The sequence below is a fragment of the Stegodyphus dumicola genome, chromosome 2, assembly GCF_044657685.1.
Source record: "Stegodyphus dumicola isolate Sdum_Otavi_A_Nest chromosome 2, ASM4465768v1".
NCBI lineage: Eukaryota > Metazoa > Arthropoda > Arachnida > Araneae > Eresidae > Stegodyphus > Stegodyphus dumicola.
In genome coordinates, this window is record NC_140769.1 from 155,104,717 (window position 1) to 155,118,422 (window position 13,706).

Here is a 13,706-nt window from a genome sequence, read left to right on the forward strand (position 1 = left end):
ATACATTCACTCAGTTGCTTCAATGATTATTTTCTTTAAATATAATGCAGGGCGATAATATTTGATGGAAACAATATAAAAAGTGATTCGTCGTTTATACTGAAATGCCACAAAATGCTATTTTGAGACTAATAGCTCTTCTGGGCTACCGCCTCTTTGGGCCATTAGTTTAAGTACCCCTTCTTAGGAGTCAGGAAATGAAAAGAGATAAATATATACAAGCAAATAGTAAATCAAATACCATCAGTCTGGCTTCTAGAATATAAACACGACCTCTAAACCTCATGAAATGAGCAGGTATTATATGTGGGCAGGAACACAAGAGGAAAAGCGTTGCAACAATACTCTTTCTTCAGTTACACTTTGGCTAGGCATTTAGTTTAAATTTCTAGAGTAGCTGTCGGAAATAAATAGGAATACAAAACAAATTTAGCATAAAAATAAAGTTTTAATTCGAGTAAAACTCGCATAATTACAGATCTAGAGCTAACCATTTGCTTGTCCAAAAGACTTCATAAAAACAATTCTACTTTTTAATATGAATAAATATCAGACGGAAGAATCGAGCAAAGGAAAAGAGCTACATCAAAAATGTTATCTTTATTTGAAATACTGTATTTTAACAGGCATTTGAAAGTCGCATATATGTGTATGACAGTCGCATTTGTATGTATTTAAGCACGGTGGCGCATTTGAAAATTTACCTTCTCTAAGAAAAATTAATTTACTTCAATATTGTATAAAATTGTGTTTCATGAAGATGATTGCTAAAATTCAGAAGAAGTAAAACAGTTTCTTACCTAAATGCGATGTTTCCTGACTTGATGAATTTGGGAAAAGGAAGAATTTTTATAGAACTCCAAAACATTCTGAAACACTGCTTAGTTTACTTACTACTACTATTAATACTACTACTAATTGCTGCTTATTTTGAAACACTACATGAATAGCTTTAAATCACAGTATGTATTCCAAAAGATTCGCAGAAATATTTTGGGAATAAGAAATCTGGAAATTAGTATAAGAATTATACAGAATTTCGAATCTGTACAATGGAAAAAAGACAATAAAGATACTGCTTTTTTATAATTTAGTTTTCATGTACACTATGCAAAAAAAAAGGGGGGGGGAACAGATCTATATCTATCGTTCTACTGGGCCAGTTGACGAAATTCAATTTGCGTTTTTCATGTCTCGAAAGCGCGACTTAGGATATGTATTAGATTTATATATAGCATTGTTCTAATATAGGTATTTTGACACAGAATAGGACTTTTTCTGAAATGACACGCCAAATGTTTTCCATAGTTCGATTCTACGACTTAAATTATGCCAAACTGCCGAGTTTTCTAAAAATTGTAAGAGTATTTTCTAAAAAATTAGCTCTCAAAATTTTACCTTCTCGATGTTAATTGAGTTTGATATATATTTATTAATATCTCTATTTTTTATTCAACTTGCTTGATTCCTTCTTGCAGAATTCGAAATTTAGGTTTAATCCATATATAATTCGCTCATTTTTATGATTTATTTTTAAATATCGTTTACAAATTTTTCGAAAACATTTGTGCATTATCACATATAAAATTTTTAAGTTTTCTATTCAAAATTTTCTAAGATATACATGAATTTATATATAGGTGCCTTTTGAAATTTGGTATATATATTATAAGCGGTAACAGCGGCATACGTGGTTTACTCTGTTAAAATTATTTGAAAGTATGAACGATGACGTTTTCCCGCTCAGTATAATGAAAAAAAGGGGTTGCTATAAATTAAGAAGTTCACCAAGTGAATTATTATTGGCGCAAGCTGAAAAAAAGTGGGCCTCGATAAATTTTTGAATTTCGCCGTAAATTTTTCATAAAATTTTACAAAATTTAGGCATAATTTGAGTCGCAGAATCGAGACATGCGACATCGAGACATAAAAAAATTGGTATGTTAGTTCAGGAAGAGTCCGATTTTGTGTCAAAATACCTCTGACAGAACAATGCTATATATAAATCTAATATATATCCTAAGTCGCGCTTTCGAGACATGAAAAACGCAGTTTGAATTTCATCAATCGGCCCAGCAGAAGGGGAGATATAGAACTATCCCCTTTAATTGTCTTTAATTGTCCCCTGCAATGTATATTGCAGACAATTAAAATCAATTAAACTTTAGTACCTGAAGAGATTTTGCATCAAATTTTAATAAATACAAATTTTTAATTAAAATTTTAAATTCGTATAATTATTTGCGCTTTTCTAGTTAAGTAGGTGATAGTAAAAGATGGATGTAATATATGTAAATTACACTGTATGGACTATTGTTTTATTTTTCCAGTGGCAGATTGTAATCAGTTACAGTTTAACACAGTCTATTAATCTATACAAGGCCAGATGTGGTGGTCTCTTCATTATGGAGGCACCTAATTGGTGGGCTGCCATCGCCTCCTATTGAAAGGACGGACAGTTACAACCATGCCTACTCCGGGATTCGAACCCAGGCCCTTCGGTATCGCAGTCAGGCTTCCCTAACCACTGTACCGTCTGGGCGGCGTATGACTACTATCAGAAACAATTAAAAATACTAAACGGAATTAGTCATATTTAAATACGAATCAAGTCTTTAAATGTTTAATATTATTATCATAAATCCGTGCAATGAATGACTGCTTTTTGTTTTTTATGCCATTGTTGCCGTTGTTACACATTTCAGCACATCTGCAAAAAATCAGTTAAAGTGCAGACGAAGGACGAAGGATTTACAGGGAAACAAACTTACTCTATTTCTTTTATCTACGTAATGTCTGCTGATAACTGGCTGCCACCGAATTTCGTCTGTGAAACGGTATTCTTCCGCCGGCGCATACAAACCAGCTATAAATGCAAATGCACCAAACTGGCAACGATCGGAATCAGCATTCAGCACCTCCACCTATAAGAGAAATGAATTTTAACGTCACTTTATTTACATATTTTAATTGAATTTCCATTTCTGTTTATATGCTTTGACTAAACTGAAGAAGTAATTCGTATAAAAAGACTGTAATGTTTAATTGTAACTACATAGAATAATAGAAAATATATCAGTAAAGTATATAGAGAAATTATATGTCAAGTTATTATTAAAAAATGTCTAATGTTACAGATATACTTCTTTACCAAGAAAGTTTTACCAATAAAAATAAGATTTAAAAGGACATTTAAGACAGAAACATAATTAAATTCTATGTTATGAAATATATGATATAATAAATATATGATATATATCATATAATAAATAAATTAAATATATAATGCAAAATAAAATTTAAAATGAAATTTTTTCCTTTTAAATAATATTTAAAATAAATAATTTAAATAATATTTAAAAAAAATTAAATGATATTTAAAATGAAAAACGTGGAACCTCTATTGAGAGGGGCAAAAATAAAATGAAGCAATCGATACATATCAAAATTTTCGATATTACGAACTTAATGTATACGAAACTTATACATTAAGTTCGATGTATACGAAACTTAATGACCTTAAGTTCATATTAAAATGATTCTGTTTAAAGCCATGATATGTCAGTAGTATTTAAAGTCTCACTTTTTAAAGTGCATTTTGGACGAATTCGCAAGTTCCATAAATAATTTCTGTTGAATAACCGTGTAGAGTCATTAGGTTATTTTGTAGAAGGAGACGTGAAAAATGTGCAATGCCCTTGCTGGGACCTCTCGAATACGCGCCGAGTGTGCTGTCGTGACAGCACGAAGTCATGCTGAAAGGAGTGAGAAAAATACCTTATAACCGTAAAACGGAACCAGAACTCTGGGCTTTGCCGAACCACAGAATGTGACAGAAATTAAAATTCGTCCAACAAACTTATTCTAATCCCTAATTCTGCCAGTTCATTATTTAATGCATATTGCTGAGGTATTATAGGCACCCTCCAATGTTTTCCATAACTTCGAATTTTTCTGGTTTTTAACTTCAGTTTTAGAATCTTTTTTATTTATTTATTTATTTATTAGATTTCCTTAAATTGACTAGAACTGAAGAAGAATGCCAATGATTATAAGTTACGGAGTGCCTAAGGTTCAAAACCATGTACCTCCACATCAGAAAAATATCTAAGTAGTGAGCAGAAATAGGAGATATAATGACATAGTACTTGCACAAGGTCTTTATAAACTTACCTTTACCTAATGTTTTCCATATGTCGATCTTTTCATGCATTAAATAATGATTTGCTTCATTAATAATAACAATTTTTTATCTCTATGTCCCAATTTCCCAATAGGATGACATCCAATTCCGCACAGCTCAACCTAGGACGGATGTCATCTTGGCGGTATACTGTATCTCGGTCGATTAGTTGACATCTTGAAACGCTATAATAAGGGTTATCGAAAGCGATCGACCTGATATTTTAATCAGTTTTATTTTATTTTAGGCAGATAGCCCTCGTGTGCTTTGCCATAATTAAATAATCCAATCCATTCCAATCCAATCCAGTTTTATTTTGCAGTTTGAAAATTCAAATATTTTTACTATAAAATTACTAAATTTCAGTAAAAGTACTCAGTTTAAAAAATTTCATCAGAAAGTACTCAGTTTAAAAAAATTTATCGTTTCCAAATACCAACATTTCACTTACAAGTTAGACATGATTCTATGCATTTAATTTGTTACCTAAGTTGAATTTTCCTTGCATATAATCTTAGACACTTAGAAGATGTTCTGAATCTTAGTTTGTTTTCACTGCAGATATCAAAATGTATTGTATTCCCATCCACGTTCACTACGCTATGAAATGTATTGTATTCCCATCCACTTGTCAGATATGACCGCAACAATTTTATCTCAAAGAGGGTTCAAAACACATATTTTTTATATATCACTACATGAAAATGCCAATTGGCATTAAATCAGGACTCCTAATGGACAAAGAATAGAACCAGCTCTACCAATCCACTGAATTTCAAAACGTGTCATTCAGGGAGTGGAGCACATTGCTACTATAATATGGAGGTCGCCATCTCGTTGAAAGATGACGTTATGAGTATTTTTCGATGTCTTCTATCAGGAAGGAGCACGTCCAAATAACCATTTAATGCGGAACCATTTAATGCGAGTGTTTTTTCAATGAAAATAAAAATGTCATTTATGCCGTAACACCTGCCTTGGGTTCCAAGTAGCTTAGCGCTGTCTACTAGATAAAAATAAGGTGTTACTTTTATTCTATTAGGTGAATTATCGCCATCAAAATAGCTAACCATGAAACAAACAGACCTAGAATTAAAACACTTTAAATTTATTCTACCTCACTGTCACACTTACTAAAATATACAAAACACAAAACTATCAGCCAAACTGGACCTGGTTTCAACACAAGTATTCAGAAAGGGAATAAGTTCAACAATTAAATCTAGCTTAGACAGACATTGCAAGATCTCCTAAACTGCGATAGAATTTCGAACATGCACTTGCCAAACAGGAGCTAACCTCAGTCTAAAGTATTTCCCCCAAGAACAGTGTTTTCTTTGATCGGCGAGATAGTGGAAATGGGTCAAACTCTTACATTCTTATTCACACTTTATAGTAAAACTGTTTTCCACTCAAAGTCAACATAAATTCTGTAATGAGCGAACCTTGCCGCGAAAAGAGGTAAAAAGGAAAGAAATAAATTGAATAACATTTTAGTAAACCTTAAGCATAAATGGCACAGTGCAATCATATATTTCTTTGCACCAAACATTCAATTTCAGCGAATTCCGAAGAGACTCTATGATTGCCCTTCTTTACTGTTACTCGGCCGCTATAACTAAAAATACGATGATTATAGTGGTTCATACAAAGAGCTTCATTTATAGAAAGTACTCAGTTTAAAAAATTTCATCGTTTTCAAATACCAACATTTCACTTACAAGTTAGACATGATTCTATGCATTTAATTTGTTACCTAAGCTGAATTTTCCTTGCATATAATCTTAGACACTTAGAAGATGTTCTGAATCTTAGGAATCCCTAGGTCCAAATTTCTGCGTGAAGTCGATAGCTTTGTATTTTTCACTCACAATTATATCAAGAATTCCAGAGTGACTATTCTTCAAATGATGTCTGTGGACAATAGTTTGCTGAAAAGTGCGTTAAAGAGTTAAAACGCAGATTTATGGAATTTCGAAGTTACAAATGATAAAAGCCTGAATATCTTTTTTTTTTTTTTCCTACAAAGCAAAAAATATGTGTCTTAGTAAAGTAGCCTTCAAATTAAGGTGAGGCGAGCTCCTCATTAGCCTGTCCATATGAACAGTTATAAAAGATTTAAAATTCTTCCTACCGCAATATAAACTGCGCTTTTTGTTCCATTTTCGCCATCGTCCGGCGAATTAGCTGGCTAGTTGCGTTGGCATTTTTATTATTGAGCGTATCTTCTCCGCATGTCAAAATTACCTCCTCCATTGCTGGAATCAAAATAAGGCATTTTCAAATTACTTTGGTATAAAAATTAAGACTAGCTAATGAACAAAGTGCAAAAAATATTTGCCTAAGGAAAGGGATTCCTTCGTGGAGGTAAGGGAAAATGATAGTATTTACGTTACACATGAGAATAACATCAAAACTACTATGCAGACAGCCTTTTCGCCGGGATCTGAACCCTGTCGGTATTCCGTGATCTTACTTCTCGTTCGCTGGTCAGCTGATAAAACTAAAAACACAATGTATACTTACTTTAGTTACGTAATGTTTAGTGTTTTAGCAATCGCCTGCACCATTTTCTGTTCTGGTCAAGCCTGAGGAAAGAGATGGGATTGGATTATTGGGTTATGGCGAAATGCACGGAGGCTGTCTGTCTAATGGATGCCTTCATGGAGGATATTCTAATGGAAACTGGTTCGTATCCATGTAATATGTGACAAAAACTAAGATTTAGTTTAGCTACTCTGCACAGATTAAGAATGAATTATAATTATCTTTAAGGGGTCTTGGAAGCCAAAAATCTTCAAAAATTGGTGATTTCGGATTTCTGCATTTTCAAATTCTCTACACTTTTAGCTTTCTAAAAATATCATTGTCTAATCACTATGAAAATTAGAACTGTAAAAAAAATCTAGTTTTAATTTGTCATCGAATGCTTTGATAAATAAGGATTTTTACATAAAAACGCGTTTTTCTCCAAATGTGATTTTTTTTACACTCGATGTACCTTTTCTCAGGAACTACTGCTCACAGGTATCTAAAATTTTTGTGGCTTATTTATTATGTTTCCTAGTATTTATTGAAGTGAGCTTTTTGTGATAAACTGAGAAAAAATAAATTAATTTTTTTTTTTTTGTGTGTGTGTGTGTGTGAGAAAAGTGCTAAATTTTACTATGCCTGACAAAATATTCTGTAAATTACTCTAAAATTCAAAATATTTCAGAAGCTCGTTTCAGTTAGTTATTTAGTTAGTTAGTTAGTTAGTTCCAAGCACTGCCCCCCCAGCCCACCTAGCAGGCGAAACCTGCCATATGGCTATGAGGAGACAGGCCAAGCCACAAAGGCATCACAAAAAAAAAAAAAAAAAGTAAAGTGCATACATACATTCCAAGCACTCTCGGTGAATTAGTATATAAATGCGTCGTTTCCAGTTCTGACTTTTTTCTGAAGTTTAAAATCTTTATAAGTTTTACTTTCAATTAGTTATTATTATTCAAATCTTCTTTATATTATCAAAATTCATCTCAAATTTATTAGTTAACTCAATTATTTCTGTTTCCGGTAAGATTTTCTGCTTTGTTATATCTCGATACCAATATTCTTCTTATTCTCATTCACCGTTTGCATAATATCTCTTGCAAATTTTCTAAGCAATTTATAATTATTAAATAAATCCTCAAACTTCGCAAATTTATATTTTTCTCTCACACTTCCATTCAGGCAACAGTCCTCGACGAAATGCTTTGAATCGCCGAATTTATTACAAACTTTGCATATATCATTTCCCTGGAGGTGGAACCTTTTTAAGCAAGCAGGGAACCTTCAATGTGCAGTGAGAATTTGATTGACATCTGCATCTCCTAAAATTCCCATTTTTTGCTAATTTTTAAACATTTTAGATAGTTCTTGTTTCTTTCAGAGAGATCCCATAAATTTTTCCAGTCTCTAATAAGCTTGTCATATATTATAGTACATGTCTTCTTCTTTGAATCTTGAATAAAAACCTTTTCGGTCCCAACCTCCAGGGAGGCTTCTTTCGCTTCTTTCGAACCCCATACGCCAATAATTCCCATAATGACCAGCGTGAGCTTTGATCCAATGTAAATTCAAAATATGCTTCTTTCGTAGTTCTAAATATATATGCTTAATTTCATTAACAATATTATTCTTTTGAAAGGGGCGAGAAAGCGCCATAAGAGCAGATAAGATATTTGAGTATAAATTAATGTAACACCCCACGGATAATTTCTTGATCCAGGATAAAGCCATTTTAACTGCCAACAATTCTGCTTGATAAACTGAATTTCTTGGCTTTAAAGTAAACGTTTTGTAATCAATTTCAATACCGAGGAAAAATATAACAAAGGCACAGTCGATGCTCTCCGCAAACCCTCATCCTTCTGTATAAATTTCAATTTCTCCAGCTGAAATATAGTCTTTATCGTAGGATATACCGTAATATTCGCTAGGATGGCTTGAAGTCAGATCATGTTCTAAAAAAGCTTCGCTGGTAATTCCTTTATCTTCATACATTATTATCTGTTTTATACAATGTTTCAGACAAAATTTGTCATAAGTAAATTTGAATTGTAGTGAGAGAGGCGGTACACCAGCCAGTAAGCACGCAACTTCTGTCGGGACTGTTCTAAGAGATCTTGTAATTGCAAGTGTCCAGGCCCTCCGCAATGAGTCTAATTTCTGCCTTGTCTTGATCAGCCTCCCTGCTCGATCACCCCATACGCCAATACCATAAAGAATTTTCGGTATAATAACAATTTTGTAAATATCCCTCAGGGTAAAGCTTTTGTCAGAAAGAGTGATTGGAGTAAAAATATTTTTATAATAATTAAAATTTTTTTCTATCTTTCGTTGTACTGACTTAAAATGCTCTATAAAATTCAACTTATCATCGATCACTACAACCAGGTATTTAAAGGTATTCACAAATTTTATTCTTTTTTGATCATATTTCAATCTGGGGGGTCTAACATTTCTCCCTCCCCGAGGGAAAAACATACCATTTGTTTTTTCAGTATTAAATTCTATATTTTGCTCAGTACTCCATTTCTTAAAAACATTTTCAAGCAGGTTAAAAGTAGCCTCTATTTTTCCGAGGGAGTCTCCTGCAATAGTTACCATAATATCATCAGCATAACATGTAATATTCGTATCAGGTACATTTTCTTGTAGTAATTTATTTGCTATGAGGCTCCAGAACAGGGGAGCACTACATGAGCCCTGGGGACAGCCTTTTTCAATTTTATAATGAAGATTAATTTTATTAGAGTTGCTCATAAAAATTAGTTCTCTATTTTCTAGATAACTTTTAATTATATCAAACAGATCTCTTGAGATGCCAATTTCTTTTAATATAGACAGTAGGGAGAACCAGCTAATAGAGTCAAATACCCCTCGGGCATCGAAGGAAATTAGACTACAATCTTACTTTGTCGCTTTTCTCTGACTTGTTGGATCACATTGTATAATGTTATAGACATATTCTTTCGAAAATCTTCATTTTCTATCAGTAGACATATTCTTTCGAAAACCTTCATTTTCTATCAGTAGACATATTCTTTCGAAAACCATATTGATTTGAACTGATAATATTATTTTTCATTAAAAATTGCTCAAATCTTTTTGTGATGAGTTTATCGAGGATTTTCGCATGGGTCTTTAATAAACAGATGGGTCTATGTCCGCCTGTAGATTTAGGAACAAGAATCAATTTTTCAATTTTCCAAATATCAGGAAAAGTCGTTAAAACCATACATTTGTTGCAAAGTAATATATAAAAAGAGGTGAATTTCCCAAAAAGAATTCTAATTAAAGTAGTCCCGATTCCATCGAGTCCAGTGGCAATGCCATTTCTGAGGCTAGAAATAACATCAAATATCTCTTCATAAGTAAACGCCCGCTCTACCTCCTTGTTGCCTTCCATAAAAACATTTCGATAATCAGGATAATTAGAACAATAATCCAGCCTCAGGATGTCTTTAATCAACTCATAATAACATTCCATGGCAGACGTGGATACACTACAATTATCTCTATATAATATAACTTTTTCCTTTCTTTTATTTGTGGCATATTTATAAAATTTGTCATAATAAATCTTGTTTTTATTGAACAAATAATTTCGAAAGTCTCTTTTTGTCTTTTTAATTGCTTTTTTAAATACCGCTTTTGTAATTAACTTTCCTTTGTAATCTTGTCTCCACGTCCAGATACTTTATCTGAGAACTTTTTCTTGCAGCTTTTGTCTTACGTCTTAAAATATCTAATTCAGGGGTCCACCAGGTTGTCCTCTGACACCCATTCTTTATTTTACGTCTTGTTTATTTTAATCTTTTTTTCCAGCCTGAGGACCACATTATTCAAACTGTCTCCATCTCTAACGGTCACGAGTTCATTTTCAAATTTCATAATGTCTATTTTCAGTTTGTTGACAAATTTTTTCGTTCTAAACGAACTGTAAGAATAAGAAAATTCGTATAAATGATTAATTTTTATAGCATAAATATACCTATGGTCACTCAGTGTATCAGTAAATCAACATAAATATATCTATGGTCACTCAGGGTAGGTTCATCTAAAACGTTCATTTCCACAGAGCTAAAATTTATACTTGGTGACCCTAATACCAAATCTGTCGAACCAATTCCCACCGAGGAGGAGATAGTCGGAGGTGAGTCATCTTTGTTGAAAAGTTTCAAATCATGAACCATGATAATATCATAAACTAAAATACCTCTTTGGTCCAGTGCCGTAGCACCCCAATTAAAATTTTTAGAATTAAAATCATCTAATATTATAAAGTTAAAATTGTACAATTTTAGAACGTTTTCTAAAGCATATAAATGTGCATTCGAATCCTCCGAATAAACCGATAAACCGAAACAATACCAAAGTTATTTTGACCATCAGACGTGGAGACAGCCACAATACAATCTTGTACTATGTCCACTACAAATTCAAGTTGTTTCTTAGTAATAATGATAGCGGTTATACCCATTTCTGCATGCACAACTCTCTAAGTCCCCAGAGCATGCGCAATTTTATTTTGAATATAATAGGGCTCTTGTAAAGTAATAACGTCTAGTGTTTCTTTGATAATGATATCAATTGCAAAGAGCCTACAAGCAGCGGCAGCGCAGTGATTTAAATTACAGTTTAAAATTTTCATAGATAATAAAGGTTGAGGTAAAAAGAATATAAATATATAATAAGATAAAATATGATTTCCCTACTTTGTTGCAAATATTTTATACTAAAATTGGTATAATCAGCTAAAAATTTTTTTATAATTAAAATCATAAAATCACAGTCTCTAGATCAATTATAAACAAAATCTAGAACAGCCGCTGTGCGTAAAAGATCAAAATTAAAGGTAAGGGAAAATTCTTTTCCCTACAAAAATTCACCAGAGTGCAGAAATGTAAATCACAAATAAGGACTATGATTTAAATTGCTCATTTCAGTATAATCAGATAGGTATACTTTAATTACACAAAAAATTTCAAGAGTGTATCGACAGCAGATTTTGAGAAAAGATACATAAAAAATAGACAGTTTAACATTGTCGGTATAGGGGTTTCCAACACCCCGCAAGTTAAAGCCAATATTTTATTTAGAAATTTATTGTTTTAAAGCATTGAAGAGTTGTTCCTTCTAAATGCAAATTACTGTAATTAGTGTATTTTTTTTTCTACAGCGTGACACGTTTTGGAAGGAAGTTCAAGAATCAAGGTTTTATTTAACTATTTTTTAATCTCAAAAATGGTTCATATAAACTAAGCCGTTTCATTAGGAAAATTGTTGAGTTATTTTGCTCTCTTGCTGAAGCAGGTAAAGAGTTTAAAACTCTAGAGTTTGACTTAGCTTCCAGAAGACGCCAAATACCATGCGTATTAACGAATGATTTCAATAGTTGCTTTGAAAAGTTTGTGAAGTTTTTCATTTATTAGTTTCCTTGCTTGGTATGGAGAAATACGCATTCTAGGCAGTGAGACTGAATTTGATTTTGTAAGCCTTTTTAGAAACATTTCGTGAGTTATCATTTGAGTTGCTATTGTTCCAGCACAGTTTGTCCTTCGCGAAAATCCTTTATGTCCTTAATAATTATGATTAATATTAATTTAAATTGATTTTGAATAAAATAGCACGTAAATAATGTCAACAACACTTACTTCTTTGGGATTAGTTGTTATGAAAGACTTGTATCTCTTCAATAAGTAATCTCCCATCGCATAATGTTGAAGTCTTCCTAACTTTAAAAATGCAAGAAAATATATTATTAGAAACCAAAGATAAGAGACGTTTTAAATAGTGATGTAATGAAATAAATACACAAACGATAAATTGCATAAAACAAACAATATTTTACTTTTAATTATTTGGGTTTATTAAAATCATAGTTCAGCAAATTATTTATTTCATTTAATAATGAAAGAGATAAAGAAGAATAAAATTGTAAAGCTATAAAATATAGAGAGCATACACTATAGAGCTATCTCGTTTACTTTCTGGCATAAAAAGCGTGGATGAAAAGAGAGTGATAGGAAAGTACTAAAACTTAAAATTAACTATTAGTTAAAAATAATCTGATAAATCTCACAAGGCAAGATTTTTATAACATTAAGAGCTTAAGTAAAATATTGTGCTGTTATCCTTTTGGTAAATTCATCACTAGATCTGAATGTTCACTAGAAGAGTAAAAAAGGAAATTAAAAATGATAGAATAACAGAATTTTATATAACTCTATATAAGATTTAACGATAAATTTGATGTTTATAGCATTTTTCTTTTTTTGCTTTTAATATCTAAAATCTGCATAATATATTATGCGAACCAGAATTTCAAAACAGACAAAACAGAAATTCGAGCTGTGATAAACTGTTTGTATTTCAAGCGCATGTCAACACAAGATATTCTTAAGACTTTGCCATACATATAAAGATAATAAGAGGTAATGTTGGACAATAAGAGACAGGAAGAGGTAATGTTAGAGCTTGCCTCATGGGCAGCAGAATTTGGTGCCCATGTCCTCCTGTTTGCTACAAAACTTTCTCTGAAGATGATCGATATTATTGTCACTTTGTAAGGATCTTAAGTTTTACTAACGTTTATTTTATTTTAAATCTTTACTATCACTTCTTATTTTCTACTTCCGGCCAGAATTATAAGCGTTAATGTATTTATGCAAAGTTTGTCTGGCGAACGCCAAGTATTTAAGTTGTGGCTTTTTGCCAAGCGAGAGAGAGGAAGCAGTGAGTCGAAACAGGCCGCTTACCTTAGAAGTTTTACCTTAGAAGTTACTCAGTTGCTGGTTGCCTTCCAGGCCAGAGGTTTTAATCCTCTTGATAATTTTTAAACGTATTGTAGTGTTCACAGTTCTCTGTACTACATACGGCTTCCTGTTAATATAAGGCCAATCTTCCACGTTTATCATTTTAAAGTTAAATTAGAGTTTAGTTTTATCTTTTATATTTTTACGTTTAGACCCCAAGTAGTGGGTCTGTGTATTCC

General features: G+C 32.1%; 1 protein-coding gene across 3 annotated transcripts in view; it reads right to left on the reverse strand.

Moving 5' to 3' along the window:
* The window catches only part of LOC118198845 (uncharacterized), a 176,659-nt gene that overhangs the window by 40,973 nt on the left and 121,980 nt on the right, over positions 1-13,706 (reverse strand). For all 3 annotated transcript variants that reach the window (XM_085811340.1, XM_085811339.1, XM_085811338.1), the window contains exons 8-9: positions 12,367-12,447; positions 2,772-2,924 (exon numbers count right to left, since the gene is read on the reverse strand). In XM_085811340.1, coding sequence (XP_085667466.1) covers positions 2,772-2,924; positions 12,367-12,447 — 234 coding nt within the window. The remainder of the gene's footprint in view (positions 1-2,771; positions 2,925-12,366; positions 12,448-13,706) is intronic.